The 20,791-nt window shown below is 40.6% G+C and overlaps 1 protein-coding gene across 1 annotated transcript in view; it reads right to left on the bottom strand.

Moving 5' to 3' along the window:
- SGPP2 (sphingosine-1-phosphate phosphatase 2) overlaps nucleotides 1-20,791 on the bottom strand; it is a 71,282-nt gene that overhangs the window by 31,043 nt on the left and 19,448 nt on the right. The window contains exon 2 of the mRNA XM_065411356.1: nucleotides 11,175-11,333. Coding sequence (XP_065267428.1) covers nucleotides 11,175-11,333 — 159 coding nt within the window. The remainder of the gene's footprint in view (nucleotides 1-11,174; nucleotides 11,334-20,791) is intronic.

Here is a 20,791-nt window from a genome sequence, read left to right as displayed (position 1 = left end):
GGAGGATGTGGACGCTGCTGCTCTTTGAAAAATACTCACAGTAGTAGATACCCAAGTTGTCTATCAGCTCATGCTTAGCTGGGTTCCCAGACACTGGGCTTTTCACAACCTCACTGGTATATGATATGTTCTCAAGGTACTAGTGCTCTCCCCCATGTACCACTGTCTCCCTGTGGCACAAGCTCACCCAATGCTCCTAGAGGATGTCTGCACAATGCTACAAGTCTCTCCAGCATCAGAATGGATAGAAAAGTATCAGGGCGGTGGGTGTGTGTTTAAATGACATTAAAGCTATGTCCCTACACTATGAGCCAAGGGTTTGATCTCCCCTGCTTGTGTACACATGCTCGTGCTCATCTAGTAGCCACTGTAGCATGGCCAGTGGCAGCAGAGGCACAGCTTAGCTGTGCTGAGCACAAACCCTCTGAAACCAGTGGGTACGTACTCGGCACAGCTAAACTATGTCTCCACTGCTACTGTCTGTGCTACTGTGGCTACGCTGCTATTTATACTCATGCTGGTTCGATGAGAGCTAGGGCGAGTTCGTGTACATGAGCAAGACAATCACACGCAAGCTCATAGTGTAGACGTGGCATAAAACAATTTCACCCATTTGCTGTGCTGGAACATGACTGAGACTGAACATGAAGCAGATAAGGGGGGAGTTTCTGCACACTGAGGCCAACATTTTCAAAAGCTTTGGCAGGATCAGCGTCCCTTAGGAGGCTGAGAGTTGGATTCCCATAAGACTTACAAACTGGCCCTTGACCACACTCAAGTTGCCTCAGCACATACTGTTCGATGGGATTTTCAAAATTATTCATGCATTTTACATACAATAGTGAAGTCTAGGCACCCCAGTGTGATGTGCATTTTTAAAAAGCAGGCTATTTTCAGACACTGCCAAACATGATGTCAGAAAGAATGAGAAGGAGCAGTACCTGGAACAGCCCATGAGCAACCTTGGGATTTCCTGAAAATACTGTTTGGACACCCATTTCTCAGACCACACCTCCACCCTGCCTCCAGTGCTCAAGCCATTGGGTTCTCAGACTTGGGCATGACCAATCCCAGCTTTGAAAATTCCACTTCCCACACTTTTGAAAAATTCAAATTCTTCCAGCTCACAGGCCTAGAAATAAACTACAGGGAAAATTAGGAAATAGGGAAGAGAACAGACAAAAGTCTTAATCTATAGATTATTAGATCTGTCTTTCCTTGGGTCCTCTTGAGAACAAACTGGGGTCTTACAAAGTCTTTAAAATTCAGTTGCAAAAAGTGATGTGCTACATTCATCCCTGGTGTATTTTGACTGGATTCAGTGGAGTTACACCTAACAATGAATCAAACTCAACTTCAGGAGAAAGGCTACATAAGTTATTGTAACACTGGTTTTGTATATTATCTGATCTCTCCCTCAAACTGCAAAACTCCTGCAGTTTGCAGCTCTGGTGAAACAGTGTCTTTGTTCCAAGAAACTCTTTTTTTTCTTTCTTTCTTAAAGAAAAACATAGCAGGAGCTTGTTCACCAAGGTCTCAATCTCTAGCAAACAGCTTGCTGCACCTTAACACGCTGGACACGCAACATCAGGCACACGTCGTATGAAGACACATAAAGCATTATTTGCTTTAATTGTGGGAACTTTCGTTGCACTTTCTATTGCGAGCAGATAGTAATTCCCAGCACTTGCAGAATCATTTCCAACCCACAGCTTTTTACTACTTTGAAGATAATATTACTTTCATCTATGGATCACTTATTTTGATCCCCAGGTACTATGGAAATTTAGTAGTTAACCCAAGCTTGGTATTACTTTATTTTTCTTAGACTCTTCACTTCTTTGGGGAGCTCAAATTTCAAATATGGGCACCAAGGTGGATGCCCAAATATCACATCTGGATGCTCAATAGTGCATTTAAGTATGCAAATGACTATTTACGTGTGATATGAAGCACAGTTTTACACATCTAAATGCAGGATTTGGATGTCATGTCTGGGCACCCACATTTGAAAATTGGGGCCACAGTGTTGAGTGGAAGTGTTTATCAGTAGCAAATGCAGTTGCATTTATCTGCTTGAGAAAGAGTCTCCCCTAGAATGCTGAGGACACATTAATATGCAATAAAATGTGTTGGCTTGGCAGAATTCAATTTTAATTTTATTATTTTGACAGATAATACTCGTTTGTTTTAAAGATTTTTTTTTTTTAAGTGATTTGCCCACTTTCACAGTTGTACAAAATTATGGGTTTTAAGCATTTTTTTTCTGATTTTTATCTTTTTCACAGTTGTAGGAAATTAATGGTGTGTGTGTGTGTGTGTGTGTGTGTGTGTGTGTGTGTGTGTGTGTGTGTGTGTGTGTGTGTGTGTGTGTGTCTGAAAATAATTAATTATTTAATGATAGTAGATGGTGAGATTCCAAAAGTTAAAACTTATAACTGTTGAGACACAAATGTCAGCATCACATGTCAAAATATACAAAGTAAACATCAAACTCTAAATTCTCAAGCAACATTTTTCTTACTTTTCCTATCTGTAAATTTTTATCATCGATGGAAATATATATATATTTGTCTGTGTATGGTGAAATTGACATTTACTGACCAAAACTCTAATCCTTCCAAGCCAAAACATATATCACAATGAAATCACAATTGATCAATAAATAAGTTTTCAAAGTGGTGCCCAAGAATCCAACAGCAGTAATGTCAATTGGAACCATGAATACAGTTAAATTCCAGTTTGTTAATAAATATTTACCTTTAAAGTCAAAACACATCATTTACTAGTCTTGTAAAAACTAACAGCTTTCAACTACTGTTCCATTGCAAGGCAACATGTCGTGCAAACTTTCTCATTAATTCAGAGTGGGAATCTTCTCCTACCCACCCACAATACCACACCCACAAACCAGGGACCAGGTCCTCTGATAGCATAAATCAGCATAATCTCACTGATTTAAGCATACAACTTGATTTCGTCTGCACTGATCAGACTGTTATGGTCATAATGATGTTGGCTAACTCAATTGTTCAAAACCATGTTTAACACCTGAGAAAGCTTCTTAATGTAGGCAAGGTCATAGTGGGATATTTTTACTAATTTCACAAGACTTGTACAAAATTCCCCAGATAAAAGCTATGTAAAACCAGAAGCAAGATTGAATACTTATCTCTAACTCAAAGGTAAAACATTACAGGGATGGTTTAATTATTGCAAACCCAAGCTTTACACACCCAAGCAATTCAGAGTTAAGGTTAAAGCTAAAAGGAACACAAACAAGTTAAGGTATGGAATGCACAATTAAGGCACCCGAACTTTAATTCTGTTTGCCACCTTCCTCGTCCCCTCTATCACTTTCTTTGGCACCCCAACATTCTCCTATCCCCATGTTCCACAATGCAGACACTGATTCCCCGCTTTCTTTCTCTCCTGTCTCCTGTATTCCTCTGTAGTTCTGATGCAACAGGTGCTTTTTAAAAAGAAATGTTTAGGATTAACGGTTACTTTTTGCTTTCGGTTATGAAGACTGACAGAAAAAAGCTTTTTCAATGAGCGCTCACAAATATTCTACAGAGAATTCCAGAAAGAATTGTTTTTGCTCCCACTGAGAGCAATAGGAGACAGAAGCAGTCTGAAAGAGGGCAATTCTTAATGAAATTCTTGCAACAAATGAACATTAATCCTAATTCCCCTCTTCACCCCCCACTCACCCCTCTGAAATGTAGCCTATGCACAGGAGTTTAGTATACCGATCTGTATTGTTAGTCATGTTGCTTAAAGCACTGCTGGAAGGTGCTCAGATACTAGTGATGAGGGCGGTATAAGACCCTACATACAGTAGAGATTAGGTTTGGGCGAGGGTTCAGAATCTGGGTTTGAAGTCAAACCGGGACTAATAGCTCAAGTGTCACATCTCTAAAGTCTCATTAACTATTTAAACATTATTTGAAACCCAAATTGTGAAAATATCTTGCAAGAAATACTGATCTTATGATATCTACACTGTTTTGGCCCACATCCAAATCAGATATAAAAAACAAGACCACCTGGTTTCAGGCATGTTCAGATCAGGGTTTTGAATCCAACACCTCCTAAGTTTACCTAGGGACATAGTGGATTTTTCATCACTTGAACTCTTTAAGTCAAGACTGGATAGCTTTCTAAGAGATGTATGCTCTAGTTCAAATAGAATGTATGGGCTTGATGCAGAAATTCTAGATGAGGTTCTATGGCTTGTGTTTTGCAGGAGGCCAGACTAAATGATCCCAATGGTTCATCCTGACCTGAGAGGAAAATCTATTTTTTTCTATTAAAATTAAATCTATTAAACGAAAGATTTTATCAGGAATTCAGATTTGAAGTCTCAATCGCAACATCTTATTATACTATGAAAAATAAGTTATTTAATCTAAATAATAAAGCAAAAACCATTTTAAAAAGTAAGTTTATTTTGAATGTGATTTTTGTGGATATTTTTGTTCCAATTTGACATTAGTGGTCTTTATTTAATTATCAGTTTATATAAATATGAAGCAAGATTTTCATTTTTGGCAAGTCTGGTCCCAGTCTGCATTCCCAAGCCCCCCAGTCTCGCACCGAACTATGCCCCTTTCGAAACCTGATTCCATTTCTCCAGTTCTACTCATCATAATACATACTGTATACTGATCAGGAAGGCCAGCTTGTTCCTGAAATGCCAGCTCTTCAGTAAATACCAGCTTATCTCTGTGACACAAAGGCAATCTCAGCCACTCCCCTGGCAAAGTCCACATTGCTCACGTATTCTGTATAATGTCGTAGGTGTCAACATACTATGGGGTCAGAAAGCAAATGTAGTACGTGCACACATGTATACATGCATTGTGTACATATTATACACCCACACGGGTGCGCACACAACACTCAAAACACAAACATAAAGAGTACTAGGGTAACTGAGTTAATTGTCTTCCTTTGTTTTGTTTAAATGTAATCTTAAGCATACTGAATGACAAGCAGGAGGGGAAAAGTGTAGCAAAGTAGTTTCTTGATCTGTCTCTGACTGAGCTGAACATGTACCAATATGCAGTGTTCGCGCTGCGAGTAGTGATGGGCAAATCAGTTGAGATAAAATAACTGTCCCAAACTTTCCCCCTATAAACTCAAACCTGTGGTGAGACTCAAAGAAGTTTAAGCAGGTTTGTTTGTTTGATATGTCTGCTTCAGCCAGGAATTTAATCTCACGACAAATGCTGTTCAGATTTCCAGCCCAAGCTGTGCAGATTCAAGAGAATTTGGATGAATCAGAGAAGGATTTCCAGGTGGTTATAGCTTAAGAATAGGAGTCAAGATACCTGGATTGTTTTCACAGCTCTTCCAGCCTCTTGCTGTGTAACCTTGGGCAAATAACTACCTCTCTCTTTAAAATGGGGATAACACCTATGTATCTAATAGGATGCTGGTGATTAATATTTGTCAAGTCTTTTGAGATCCTCAGATGGATGGTATTCTAGCAGTGCAATGTATTGTTTTACCCTCCTAATGATTGATGGATCATTCAGATGGTCCTAGAGCATATTGCAGAAGAACTCTTTGATTTTTTTCCACAACCACCATCAGCCTCATTGTTAATTGATTGACTGAAAGAGGAGAATTGATATAGCTGCCCAATAACAATTGGTGGAGCTGCCAGGAAGCTTTTATCCCTCACTGCATTCAACTATGAAAAGTATGTTGAAAACTGCACTGCGAACGAGGATGACTTGTGATTAAAGCTGGTCAAAAAAATAGGAGGTGTGGGGAAATATTCCAAACATGTCAAAGTCACTGTTGTTCTGCATGTCTCAAAAAGGGACATTTTTTCATTTATTCAAAACTTTTCATGAGAATTGCTGAAAATGTTTAATTTCAAAATTTGTGTGTGTTCTTTCCTTCTCCCTTTCTCATCACTGAAAAAGGGAGGGGAAAAGAAAAAACTGAGGAGACCCAATTTTTTGTTTTTCCAATTTGTTGAAAAAAATGAAATATTCTTAAAAATTTAACTTTTTTTACAAAAAAGATTCTATTTTTTATAAAAGGCTGTTTTTGACAAAATAATATTCAGTTGTAAAATGTCGACCAGCTCCACTCTTTTATGTAAAATGCGTGCTGTGTGGTTTCATCAACAGGGAGGCACTACATTTACAAAAGACATTGATGATGGTTTTGCAAGATCTTGACACTGTAGGCTGATAACACTACTGTTGCACTCTCTCCACTGGAAATCATGTACAATCTAATTAACTGAGACCTGGAACCATCCAAGGGCAAAACTGAAAAATGATTCAGAGAAGCCTTAGATCATTTCAATTTCTTAGCTAATGACTGATCCTGAATATAAAAAGCATAGGTTGGGCATAGAAGAGAAGATGAAATGATGGAACACAATTCTCCGTGCCTTCCATATCCTCTAGCATTCAGCATTGAAGATGCTCATGACTGTGTTTGGGAAGGAGGTTTCATGACAGATTGTTGCATCAAAATAGTGGGAAGTTTTGGGAGTAAAATCATGAAAGTCAAGACAATGGGATTTGAAACTGTCAGGTTGTAAAAGATCTGCACTCCTGCCCAGTCAGCTCAACACCAATTGAGTCTGTTTGCTGCACAGGCAGAATAGTTTGGTTAAAACTTTGTAACAGGCCCAGTGCTGAAGGGGATAGTAAGTAGGTAAAAATGTACCATTATTTAAGAGCTGATACAAAAGAGTGATAATCCTAACTAGTTAACTAGGGCTGGAGTCTCAATGAGCATGTCTGTGTTTTACTTACAGAATTGAAAGTGTTTCATTTTGGCAACATATGCATTGTTTTTGTGGAATAAACAGGTGGACAAAGTGAATCACATAGTACATGTATTCTGCATTTCATTTAATAAAACATTCATGTTCTTTCCCCCCCACCCCCCAAACAGAAATTTATTTATTTTTGGTCCAGTTGGGGAAAAAGTAACAACCCTGGTATATCCCATTCCTCTAGGCTACCGTAGGCTACAGGAACAAGCACCCCTAGGACAGGTTACAAAGGTTGCAATGAACGCTGTTTATTGTTCAAAAGCTGCATGGCTTCACTACAAACCATCCAGTTGCATTTGCCAAATTGAATATATAATAATGCTTAATATTCATAGACATTTAACTCTTCAACTAAATACAATGAAAATGTTTAAAAATAAAAACCTGTGAAAATCCTTATTTTAAAAGTAAGCTTCCTTTTTCCTTTCATTGCCAAAGCCACTGTGTATCTCACTTAGCAGTCAGAAACAAGCAATAATGGTAGCCATACAACCTAGTATTCTGACCTTGAATTATCTCTTGAATTCCACAGGGCTAGACCTGGTTAGTACTTGGATAGAACCTGGTTTTCCTTAAAAGTGTCCCATGAGAAGAGATGTTAGCAGTTCAATAGGAATTACTCTTCCCTCTGAATATCAAACCAGTGCTTGTGTGTGGTGTTAGAAAGTATTGTGATGCTGGAAGTGTCATCTTCCAAGGGGAGCAGTGGGGGCAAAAAACCTAACTGGCTTCAAGACTGAGCTTAATAAGTTTATGGAGGAGATGGTATGACAGGACTACCTATAATGGCATGTGGCCCATCAGCGACTTCCAGTAGCACAAATCTCCAATGGCCAGAGATGGGCCACTAGATGTGGAGGGCTCTGGGTTACTACAGAGAATTCTCTCTCAGATACCTGCCTGGTGGGTCTTGCCCACATGCTCAGGGTCTAACTGATCGCCATTTTGGGGTCAGGAGGAATTTTCCCCCAGGTCAGATTGGCAGAGACCCTGGGGGTTTTTTGCCTTCCTCTGCAGCATGGGGCACAGGTCACTTGCAGGTTTAAACTAGTGTAAATGGTGGATTCTTTATAACTTGAACTCTTTAAACCATGATTGGAGGACTTCAGTAACTCAGCCAGAGGTTAGGGGTCTATTACAGGAGTGGGTAGGTGGGGTTCTTGGTCTGCAATGTGCAGGAGGTCAGACTAGATGATCGTGATGGCCCCTTCTGAGTCTATCTTTTGACTGAGATGTAAAAAAGAGGCACTAATTACTTATTACAAGATTCTATGGCACTTTTCCAAAAAGAGTGGGAGTATTTCTGACCAGAGCCCAACTCTAATTATACGCTGTCCACCTACTCCTAGTTCCAGTTGGAGAATTCATTTCTTAACTTGCTTTGATAAAATTTGTTGCCTATAATTATAGGCAAAGAATGGCTGTTGTCTTCCACTCCCGAAATGGTTGCGTTTTAGTGGAAGACGTACATAAGTCAAATTACTTCAGATGATATTTTATGGTGCCTTTCATTCAAAAAATATCAGACAGCCATGAGAAAGACATGGAAAACTCCTATCACAAGGGGTTTAAACTATATCAGTGGTTCCCAAACTTTTCAGGGTTGTACCCTCCCCCCCCCCTTACTCCTGTCCACACACCCCTCAGCCAAGGCCAGGAGCGGGGCCGTGGCTCCCGGGGGGGGAGGGGGGGAGGAGGGGGAAACGTGGATGGGGTAAGGGAGCCGAGGCTGGGGGCAGGTCTGGGGCTGGGAGCGAGGCTGGGAATGGGGCCAGGAGCAGATCTGCAGCTGGTCTGCAGTTGGGGACCGAGGCTGCGACCAGGACAGCGGCTGGGGGCGGGGACGGAGCAACGCAGGGAGCAGAGCGGGGCTGGGTGATGCTCCCTCCCTGCCCCCTGTGGGGGCTGACTTGGGCCCTGCTGCACCCCTCCCCCCCAAATGTCCTTCCATGCCCTTCTAGGGGGGGGGGTGCCCCCTACAGTTTGGGGGCCACTGCTATACATCACAGACAAGTTTTCACTGACACTAAATTTCTCCCAGGCTAGTCTGGATGAGTGACCGGATCCACTGATCTGTCTGTAGAAGATACTACAGAAAATAGCTGGATTAAAAAAAAAAAAATCCTCACCTGCAATTAAGCAAACCATTCACAATGGTAAAAGGTGAATTTCAGACCTGGTTCAGCGTCACGCCTAATCCAGATAATACATTTCTCAAAAGCTACTAACCAATTTCTTAAATGCTCTACTTTCGTGTTTAAAATGAAAAGATGTCCCTCCCTCCCTCCACCCTGATCAGATTACTGCTGTACAAATAGGATTATAGTATTACAAAAACAGAATTAACAATCTCAACAAAACTGCAGTTATTAATGGGTAACCAGGCACGTTGTTATTCTTGTATTAACTCTTGTTAGCACTAGCCTGCAATTGAAAAACACAAAACACAGTGGTGCAAACATCTTCAGAAGCTATCCGACTGAAAATGGCGTTAAAGCCTGCTCATTTGGGGTATGATCCTATACTGACCCTGCACCACTAGTCACTTAACTCTTTACCACTGACTTCAATGGACACAGAATCAGGGCCCTTATTCTTTGTCTGAAATGAGATTATGGATATTTCTTTATTCAAATCCAGGCTGTGGATTCTCATTTCTCATGCCTGCACACTGGATTCTTCTAGCATGAGTTGCTGGATATGAAGAAGGTTAAGTGAAAGAAATAAGGGTAACCGAGAGAAAATACTGCTGTACGAACTGGAAGGTTCTTAGACTAATCTGTCATACTGAAAAAGGAATGTTTTCTAGCTAGCCCTGCTGGAGAGCCTGTAAAAAGGAAGCAAGTTAGTTATCGAATGGGGAGGGGGGAGGAAATAAACTAATTTAAAAAAAAAACTTTAATAACTGGGTGTTGGAACCTTCAAGATGGTGATATTTCTCCCCCATAATGATACCTACCTCTCTCAAACTTCCCACTACCTTTGCTTCATAAACTTATTCTAATGACTTATTCTGTTTTACATACCATGGTATTTAACCACCTACATGACACATGCAGTACCAATTAGAAACGTTTCTCAGAATTGTTTCTTCAGCTGGCTCTCTTGAGAGAACTGTCACCCCAGTCTGCTTGTTCCAGCAGAGGTCACAACTACACCTATACCAAGTCAGTTCACTACACTAAAGTATAAGAGGTTTTAAAAGGGAGGGTAGCATTGGAGAGTGCAATTCTACTTAAAGTAGGTCTGTAAAAACATCTCCTTACTCAACAGCTCTGCTCCCTGTGTGCACTCAGTCAATCTGATTTACTATAGTGACTAAAACATGTTAAAACAGGTATGAACTGGAATCCTTCCCCTCCTGTGCATCAGTAGAATTGCTTACCAGATCTCCATTAGGGTCAGTAATTTATACCTGTGCAAAGCTACTGATGGCAATGTGACTGCATGGATATAATAAAAAAAAACTCATTTGGCCTCAAGAATCCTTATGATTGGTGATGATGCATAAGAAGGAAAGAACCCATCTTGACTCTCAGATCCCAGGCTTAGTTTGATGTACTGGCAGTTTGAAAACACCACCAGGTTTTTGCTTGTTGACTGAGTACCCGAGACACAGAATCACTGAGTGAAAATAGACCTGGAGTTCCAAAATGCTATTTGTACAGACACTTTTACTTCTAGAACCCCACTTCTAGAGTGCTGGAACAGCAAATAGAAACAAGTATGAACATGGCAATAAGTAGGTCTTCACTCTTTGTGGTTTTTGATTAAAATTTGCAGCCATATATGAGCACAGAAGTATTTATCGCTGTCACTCTGGCCAAAACACAAATAATTTGCAATGGGCTGTTGGTGACTGTGGTGACCACTAACTTAAAATTGAGACATCAGATATGGCTTTATCTATAGCTAGAATCAGAACAAATTAAGAAGAGCAATATTAAAATGAAATCCAAATGATAATTTCAAGTTTTAAATTAACATCAATAGCATAGTGGGGGCTTGGGGTAGAGAGAAATAGCCAAATATTTTAGACCTCTCCTTGCCACTTTGGGGGTAGGGAGAGTGGATGCACTCAATGTTTTATTCATAACTTGTGGTCACCTCTCTTCCCAGTTGCAAGTGCAACTGTACTTCCAAAAAGGAGTGATACAAGGTTGATTATGTGTCTTTGAAACAGTGTAAATAAAATCCCTTTGTAAAATTAGTTTGAAAAATTACACTTGTGCTTCTGGAAGCACAATTCATCTTACTTTAGTTTTTGATAAAAACAAGACAATCAAAAGCCAGAAGAAGTTGATTATTATGGTGTTACAGTAATGGAATTAATAAATGTTTTAATAATCACACCCATACTTACACACCACATCATTATCAGCCTCCTCGACACATCGTGATTGATGTTCCAGTAGGTGAATGGAAGGAATGTGATGTAAAAAATCTCTTCACCCAAGGCAGATGAAAACTTGAACAGGTAGTAGTAGAAATAATTCTTCACAACATACTTCTGTGCACAATCCTGAAAGTGAAATGTTTTTAGCATGTTTCAGTGAACTTATTGAATTAAGTTGTTAGCAGTGCAATTTAAACAACTAGGGCTACAAACCAGTTTGCGATTCAGACAGTAATTTGTTGCAGTGAGACTCAAGAACTGTAGGTTTAGTTTTTCATATAAAAGTGAATTTTATAACTAAGTGATACATAGATTAAATGTGTTTCCCCTCCTCCCCCAATCAGTTATGACAAATCTATGATATACAGGAAGACAGACACACACATGCATGCGCAAAGGTTCAGACCTGGACTAGTCTCTGTTTTGGAGGGTCAGATGTGGAACCCTCCTGGCCCTAAATTTAGGGAGCTTATGCAGCTTTAGATAAAAGGAAGAACTATTGCTCTTGACAGAAGAATGTGATGAGACAAAGCAAAACCCCAAAATCAAATAGAATAGTAAATAAAGCAACTTGTGTTTTTGAGATTTGCGTCACTGGCTAGGGAGACTGGATTACCAGTTGCCTTTAGACGTCCTGAAATTTGCCCTAGGATAGCAAGTGGCATGTCACTTGCTTCATCCTTCCTTTAAAAACCATTTTTTACTTTAAACCTCAATTTTTTCCCTAACTCTCTTATCCAGAGGGCCACAAACTCTGCCTCTATCTCAATGTGGGGATTAAGCAACTGTAGAAACAGCATATCCTCTTCACCATGTGAGGTGCTGCCGAGTCACTGCAGTGGGACAAGAAGACTGACATAACCTTTTAAAAACTCAATAAATGCTACGCTTCATGACAGAGGTAATTTATAAGCTAAATTGCTTAAATTTAACTTGATTCAACTTTTAAAAGGGCTGCATGAGCAGATTGCAAAATGAGGTGGGTATCCGTGAATCAAGGGTAAGAAATATTATGTGCTTTAATACTTCCAATTTTTCATCCCTCTCCTACTTTTTGTATGTCAATACGCAACATGATTCTACAGAACAAAACCTTCCAGAGCACCCATCTCTTATAACAGGTTATTACCTGTAATTGCCCTTTGAAGATGTACATCTTTAATGTTTGTTTATTGCGGTAGTGCCTAAGGACCAACCATGAATGGGCCCCATTGTGCTAGGTGCTGTACGAACATGGAGTTGCAGATGGTCTCTGCCCTGAAGAGCTTACAATCTAACTCGACCAGAGAGAGACAGGGTGGGGAAAGGGATAAAACAGACAAGCAGAGTGAACAATGTGATGCCAAGTGTCCTATTAGTTCCACCATGGGGGGGGGGGGGGGAAAGATCAGCTAAATGGAAAGAAAAGTAATGGGAGAGGGGGTGATGCTGAAGGGAAGGGAGCTGAGAGGGTGGTAGGAGAGAAGAGGGGCAGATGGGGAGTGAAGCTGAGATGAAGAGGCTTTGCGGGGACAGGGGGGAGAGTTGGAGTAAACAGCCAATCAGTGCAGGGCAGAGAATGCCCAGTCAAAACTGAAGTGCTCTGAATGTCCAAAGGTTCCTGCTTTGGCTGCTTGTGCAGCTGCTCCTACCTGCTGGAGTCTCTGCCTAGCTCCTCTCTGCATTTCCCCCCCCTAAGACCATGTGGTGAGGGAGGAGGGGAGAGAGGGGTAGGCCCCACCTGACTGCTAGTTTCCCCAGAATGGGGGGTCTCTACTGCACAGTTCTGGGTCTGGAGAGTGCTGGCTGAGGTGTGGCTGCTCAAGACAATCTACCGCCCTAGGCAAAATGTCAGTGTGCCACTCCCCTCCCATAGGCCTAGGGCAGCAGAAATTGGTCCAACCAGCTCTCCATTATGATAGTGGGGCAGCTGGGCCAAATTTGAGTAAGTGGCATTGTGACCTGACACACTGGGTCACACCACCATTCAAATTGGGTTTGGGTGCCCCTCTGTCATAACAGAGAAAACCTATAATAAACAGCTCACATGTAGGTCTAACTTATCAGGTCATCACCCATCTTCCACATGGAGACCCTGATTGGACGTATAGTACTACAGGCTCTGTTACAGGGCCTGTTACTTGGTCACAATCTTATGTCAGTTCTTGCATTAAGTGTAAGGCTAGGTCTACACTACCCGCCTGAATCGGCGGGTAGAAATCGACCTCTCGGGGATCGAATTATCGCATCTCGTTGGGACGCGACAATCGATCCCCGAATCGACGCTCTTACTCCACCAGCGGAGGTGGGAGTAAGCGCTGTCGACGGGAAGCCGCGGAGGTCGATTTTGCCACCGTCCTTACAGCGGGGTAAGTCGGCTGCGATACGTCGAATTCAGCTACGCTATTCGCGTAGCTGAATTTGCATATCTTAAATCGACCCCCCCCGTAGTGAAGACGTAGCCTAACTGACCTCCCTCCCTAGGTCAGGGCAGTCGCTTTACACAGTTTCTAGTCCTTTGTCTGCTTGACTTCTTGACCCAGGTCACACCAGTATATGATATTCTCCCTAAGCATAAAACTTCCACAGGTGTATTACCTGTATTTTTTCCATAGTTGGGATTTGCATTAATTATTCCTTGTTGTCTTTAGCTCCTACAGAAGCACTGTTTAGCTTTAGCTCACCCACTGACAATACAATCACTGACAAGCCCATAAAGATACACATAACTTTTATAAATTTGATACAGTAGTCTTTAAATATAACATCTGTTACATCTCTCCACATAATCGCTGAATATTTCATATTCCCAAAGCATTACATATGTCACACACAGCATCCAAAGCCCCTGACATTTGTCACCAAAACTAGCTTCCAGAAAACAAACTGAGGACTAAATTGATGATCTATTAGTGGATCTGAAATAGTCACACTATTCCCACTGCATGAAGATACAATCCACTGGAAGGGAGAGGTCCACTAGGGGAAGCCCCTGATACTTCCTCAAACTCAGTCCATGATGTCTCTCACCGCTAACTCTGTGGGAAACTGACAAACTAACCACACTGCAAAACTCTGGAAATAAGACAGTGGACAGTGTAGTCTGGAGACTTCAGACTTGTAAAGGAGAGAATTAGCATAAAAAACAGATGGATGCACAGATTCATTAGAGCAGAATAATGGTCAAGTGTCAGGTGTGGGTGATACTTTTTTTAAAAAGTTACATCAGGGAAATGCACAGACTGAGCAGGCAAAGATGTGCAGAGCTGGGTTAAAAATCTCTTTCCTGACTGGAGAGAAATTAGATTTCAGAAGGGAGATCGTGTCTGTGTGCCTTTTATCTATTAAGATTGAGTCAAGTCACTACACATTGCGTAAATGGAGTTGGGCAAGGGAGTAGACGCTATATCTGTGCAGCTGAACTCAGCTTATGTTAAAGGATTGATCAATTATGTCTGAGCAGCCATCACCCACCTACAGAAAGTAGGCATAAACATCCGTGTAGTTGTGAAATGGTATGAGGATCAGTTTTCTGATGGTGGCGAAAGCTAAATAATTTTTCAATAGTAGAATTAATTGGGAGGTTTCTAATGAAATGATTTTTCATCAGAAAATGCTGATTTGTTGAAACCAAAGATTTTGCAGAAACATACTAGTTTCGATGAAACTTTCATTGGGAAAGGTTTCTCAGATACAGGGAGGGAGAAAAACAAAGACCGACCCCAGAATAGTCAATAGCCCAGTGGTTAGAGCACTCACTTGAGGTGAGGCCTATTGGCTTTTCTGGGGTAGGTCTCTCTCAATCTCTCCTGTTTGGAGCCGTTCCACTTTCTATTCATTTATTGAATCTGGGTCTCCCACATCCCACATAAGTGTCCTAATCACTGGGCTAGTCAACCTCTCTTTGGCTCAATGAATAATTATTTACACAAAGTGGAACAGCTCCAACCTCTAATCTGTCAGCCACCCAAGCACTCTCCTTGTGGCTATGCCAGCCCCTACTTTGCCTTGAAGGTTAATAATAGGTGCACCTCAGTCCCCAAGTTCCTTTGAAGCATACTTCTGTAGTATTCTGTTTCTTAGCTACTGAACACTCACAGAATTACCAGGTTAGCTGTCATCAGGGGAACCATGTACACATCAGCTTGAACGATCCAATTCAGGGTCAGCTCCTTGTACAGTACCACAGCACTGACTTATATTTATAAGTTTATTATCAAAGATTAAGATTTAAGACATAGTGAGTAAGGATAGTGGAAACAGAAGGGTTACATATAAAGTAAAATCATAGTATGATTCTTAGAGACTAAGCTTTATTTTAAAAGGGGAATCATTTTGTTTAAAGACGCTTATCTCATCCCAAATGTCCTTTGCAGCATTTGCAACCAAGGCTGGTTGGGATCCCATTTTCATGAACGTACATGCGCTGTCCCTTTACTTCCTTGGTGCAGGATTAAGGGGTATCTCCTTGCCCTCTACTTTTATCACCAGAGTTCACTGTCTGTCCTCAGAGACAGCAGAACCCATCACTCATTTTTTTCTGTTGATTTCATATCCTCCTGTTGACTTTGTATGCAAATGAGTCCCCATTGTGTAACTTTACAAAGCTTACTTTACATTTGAAGAGAGATATACCTCTTACTTCCTATCTGGAAGAAACCTGTTTTTCTCTGTGGTTGGTAAGATACTTTAAAGAATATTTTTAGTACATATACACAACTCAAATATCCATACATATATCACACAACGATTATGAGGATCAGTATGACAAGAATTTTTTAGAGACCCCACATGACCCTCTTTGGTGAACTAGAAAGTACATGCCAGACTCAGGAGATACCTGTAACCACTATGCTCCTACTCTGTGTGAGAGGTTCTTGGCACACAGATGGTTTGTGGAAGATGATGTTTGTGGACAGTAAGTAGTTTAGGTTACAAGCCTATACCATGGCCATAGCTAAGACCCCACAGATTAAACAACTGGAAACTAGGGAGCAGTTCAAAATTCAACTCTGGCAAAGATGCACCTTCTCGATCGTGTTTGGGCTGAGATTTTTAAAGCTCCTACGGAATCTGGACATCCAATTCCCATTCATTTAAAAAAGGAATTAGGCGGCCAAATCCCTTAGTCTGCTTTGAAAATATCAGTCTGTGACTGAATGCACCCCTATATTCACACCCTACACTCTATTGTTATAGTCTTTGTATAAAATAGGCCTTGTGAGGTATTTTTTGAAAACTAATTAACTCAGTGGTCAATAATATCATGATGAAATGTGTGTAGCAATGTTATATGTAAAGTTATTAATTCTCTCGGAATGATGTTGGTGGCACATGTTCAAAACCACATAACCCCCAGGAGGCAGAACTGGTCAAAGCTGGCATTAAACAAGGGAGTGTGTGTTTACCTCAATTTACATAAAGTTGCAAACGGAGTCCTTGGACAGTGAGAGGGGGACGACAGGAAACTAGGAAAATCTGCATTTCAGCAAACAGAGGTAAGAAGAAACACCATGCATCCTCTTTCACTACCAAAAACCATGTTGCCCTCTTTTCTGTTTGAATAAACTTTGCTTTGAGGGGTAACCTTCAGGAAAATGCATCTCAAAGATGGACTGGACTAGAAAAGTGAGAGGAAAAACCACGCCAAGTTCTCTCTCCCTATCCATAGCTCTCTCTTCTCCTCAGAAGACATAAGAAACAACCATTAGACTTTGGGAGCAATCCTAGCCTGAGAGTTTGGTCAGCAAAGTTACTGGAAACATGTGGTTACTTGAACCATGTCTAGATTGTTAAGTTTAGAAATACTTTAATCTTTATTTTCCTTGTAACCATTTCTGACTTTAATGCCTCATTACTTTTACTCACTTGAAATCTCTCTCTCTGTAAATAAATGAACTTGTTTTATTCTTTTATTAAAACTAATCCAGTGTTGTGACTTGTTCGGATAACTTCATTTAAGGTAGCAGACTGTTGTATGTTGACCCCCTTAAAGGGGCAAGGAACCTAACATAACTGGACTGTCCAGGAGAGGGTTGGACAGTGCAAAACATACACTGTTTTGGGGGGAAATCTGGGACTGGGAGTGTGCGGGGGGGGGGGGGGGTGTCACTTGCAAGTAGTAACCAAAGCTGATGGAAGCCAGAGTGTGGCTGGTGTTTACTGACAGGCTGCTGGAGTCAGAGCTTCTGGACCAGGGCTATGACTACACGCAGACACTCAGAGTGTGACCTGCATGCACGTTGGGAACTACAACAGCAAAGCAGTGGGAGGCACCTCAGGTTGCAGGGCAAGTGGTGAATCAGGCCCTCACTGGTGTGGATTGCCTGGAACGTCATGCAGCTGTAATTCTTTTAGTAATTATCTGAGGATGATAGTAGCAAGACACCTAAAGAAACCACATCCATTCACCTAGCTAGCCAAAGAAAAGATAATTTATTTAAATTCACTTTAGATAGACAAGAGACAGAAAAAAAGAAGTCAGTGTTCTTGAAACACCAATTTGATGGACTTATTCCCCCATGTATTAGTATTAGAGGTCATATATTCGTAACAGACATCTCTATAAGTAAACTTAGCAGTTCTGTGGCACTGAGTGAATTAAGGAAGAATCATGCTAAATATCTTGAGTCTAGTATGCCAATTAGAACACAACATGGACTAATTAGCAACTATGGTGCTTTGTGTCTAATATCATTAAACCATATTTGGACATACTTATGCTTATCCCAAAAGAATGCTCACTCCTTAGTGTGCTAATTTTCCAATTAAGCAACAATCTTTGTGTTAGGAATTATGTGCTCATGTGTCTTAAATCGAAAATGAATGGCACACTCCCAAGGTCAATTATTCTATTCTTAAGAAATCAGATAAAGACTATTGTAATTAGAAGTTATTTAAAAACAGAACTGGCCCCAAAATGGAAACAGTTCTGTGAAAACTGTTGGTTTTATTGACTTTTCAGGATTTGAAATGGACCCATCTGGGGATTTGGGTTTTTTTTTTTTTTTCATTATTATTTGCTCATCCCCAGTAGAATCTGCTTGAGGTATTTATTATGTCATTATCTTTCTCACACACATTCTGACTAACACATTTTAAGATAGAGTAGCATAGGGTATGGGAACTTGTTACTCTGGAGGTTTATTCATCATCTGCACTGTTTGTTACTTTCCTTTATTTAGATAAACATTTTAAGAAAAAAGTGTGTGTGATAGTTCTGGCATCCACACCTGTTTGTTTCCTAGGGAAATGGTAGCTTACAATAACATGGTCTTTCATGAGTAGCAGTAGACATGAACAAGTTTTGAGCTTTATCAGCAATTTATCACTTCATTAATACTTTATCGGTACTTCTCTGGTGGCCCCAGCAGTTTCAGCATAGGTTAAGCTTTTTAAAAAAATAGTTTCTACCCCTTATGGTTATGAAATACTCTGAGCATGGGAGGCCCTAAGCAAAATTAGATCAGTCCCTTTAAGAGGTGGAACCTTCTCACATTCGTTTCCACAGGGTGCTAACTATGATAACATTTACAATTTCTTGACAATCATTTCAAAATAAAGCTGGGATCATGGCAGAAGCTTTGGTAGAGCACAGTCTCCTTTCTACCCCCAGTCTAACCCTGGCATGGGATTTCTGTGGGAGTTAATCACATTTAAAGATAGCTGAAGCACTTGAATCACTACTTTATGCAGAAAGTTATTGCAATTAATTTCTGTGAACATTTGACATTCTCTCATGTTTATAGCAGTTTATCCCTCCAACCTCTTATTAAGAATAGCTCATTTAAATAATTTGTGAGTCTCCTGAGATAGTCTAAAAATTGTTTGTACTTAACCTACTGAAGTGATTTGATGTCTTTAATATTCTATGAGGTATGTTTAATAATTTAGGCCACAGCCCGCTTGGCTCAGGGAGGGAGAGGCATCCAGCTAAGTTACAATCGGTTTTGCACAAATACCATGCACAAGAGTGTAGTGGAAATGGGAATTTTAAGAACATTTTTGGAAAGTGTTTGTGTATAATACCCCAGGACATTTACAAACACAAAAGACACATAGTTCCATCCGAAAAATATCAACTCAGAAAACAAAATTGCACATTCATAAGATGCAGTGTTACCTGAACATGTAGCTCTGGTTAAGTTACCCACATTCTTAGAATATTTAAATAGGAACCAATTAACCACTTGAGTCCTTCCTAATTCACTGGCAGGTAGGAGTGGGGAAAATGTACATCTATTTCTGGCTGCAATGCAACACCAGGTAGCTACACTGATATGTTGATGTTCCAGTGGAACATCTTACCCTTCAGTATAATGTTACTAAATTCTGCTGCTAGCCAGAAACCGTGGCAGAAACCTGCAGGGAAAGGATAGTGACAAAACAAATTCCAGCAGAGCCACATTCAAACCATTATTATAGGCTATCAGGACACACTTTTGTGTGCAAATGGTAAAATATGTCAGTAGTCTATAATTATAGATCAAATATTATTTTTGTCCCTGTTCATTCAATATTTTCTCCCTAAATTAAAGGATTATAAATGAAATGAAGGCAGCTATTGGTAATGACAATTTGATAGTTTCCCCCCTTCAAAATAAAAAGTCTTTCTTTTTCCATGGGAGCGAGGAGAAAATATCTGCTATCCATGACTGTAACCCATCTGAAATGCATTATAGATGTAGTTTATTAAGGTGTATCATGATTTGGGAAATCTATATACAACTTATGAATTCCTGTTGAGGATTCTGAACTCTGCATATATAACTTTATCAGTCTATAAACTCCATTTTGAATAATGAGCTTGTCTCCCTTCTCTCTTGTCTTCTAAATTCCATGTTAGACTGAAATTCCAAGAGGTAGTGACACAGGACTAACAATGAGGGTTGCTAAACCTTGATGATCCTTTATTCACGTAGAATCCTCCTTGGACAAAGAGTTGGCTACCACCCAGAAAAACTAGTCAGCCCAGGTGTGCTGATAACTAAGCAACAAATTGCCTGATGGAGACTGACCACCTGAAAAGGCTGATCAGCAGGTCACCTGACAAAGGGACTGGAGGTTATAAGAGAAGAAAGGGGTCTCCCACTAGCCATTTTAGAAAGAGGGAGAACAGACTAGAAGCAGAAAGCTGGCTTACAGGAGTGAGAGGAGAGTCCATGTTCCAAAGGAGAAGCTATATGCAGGAGGAAAGGGTGAGAGGAAAGATGCTGGACCCTTTAAAAGATTCTGACCTGAGCCCAAAAAATGCTGAAGGGTGGTGAGGAAATTGAGATAAATGCATACAGGTGTTTTGTCTAGATCTATATATTTATTGTGCTAATTGTGATAGGGCCTTTACAAAGTCTCTGTGTTATATGCTTCAACTATCACATATTCTTGGAAAGGTAACTGGTAAACCCAAAACCTTGGAGCACTAGGGAAAGGTATACTTATGCTGCTGGGGAATCCAGCACTAGTCTCTGAGCCTAGGCAGCAGAACTGTGGGTCTCAGCTCTGTGAAAGGGTGCTAGATGGAGGATCTGTCCCCTGAGTGTGTGCCTAGAAACCCAACATCACAGGCAGTTCCTAGACTCTGTTCAGTCTCAGGAAGCCTAAAAGTG

This window comes from Emys orbicularis, chromosome 9, assembly GCF_028017835.1.
Source record: "Emys orbicularis isolate rEmyOrb1 chromosome 9, rEmyOrb1.hap1, whole genome shotgun sequence".
Taxonomy (NCBI): Eukaryota; Metazoa; Chordata; order Testudines; family Emydidae; genus Emys; species Emys orbicularis.
This window is presented reverse-complemented; position numbering and strand designations above follow the sequence as displayed.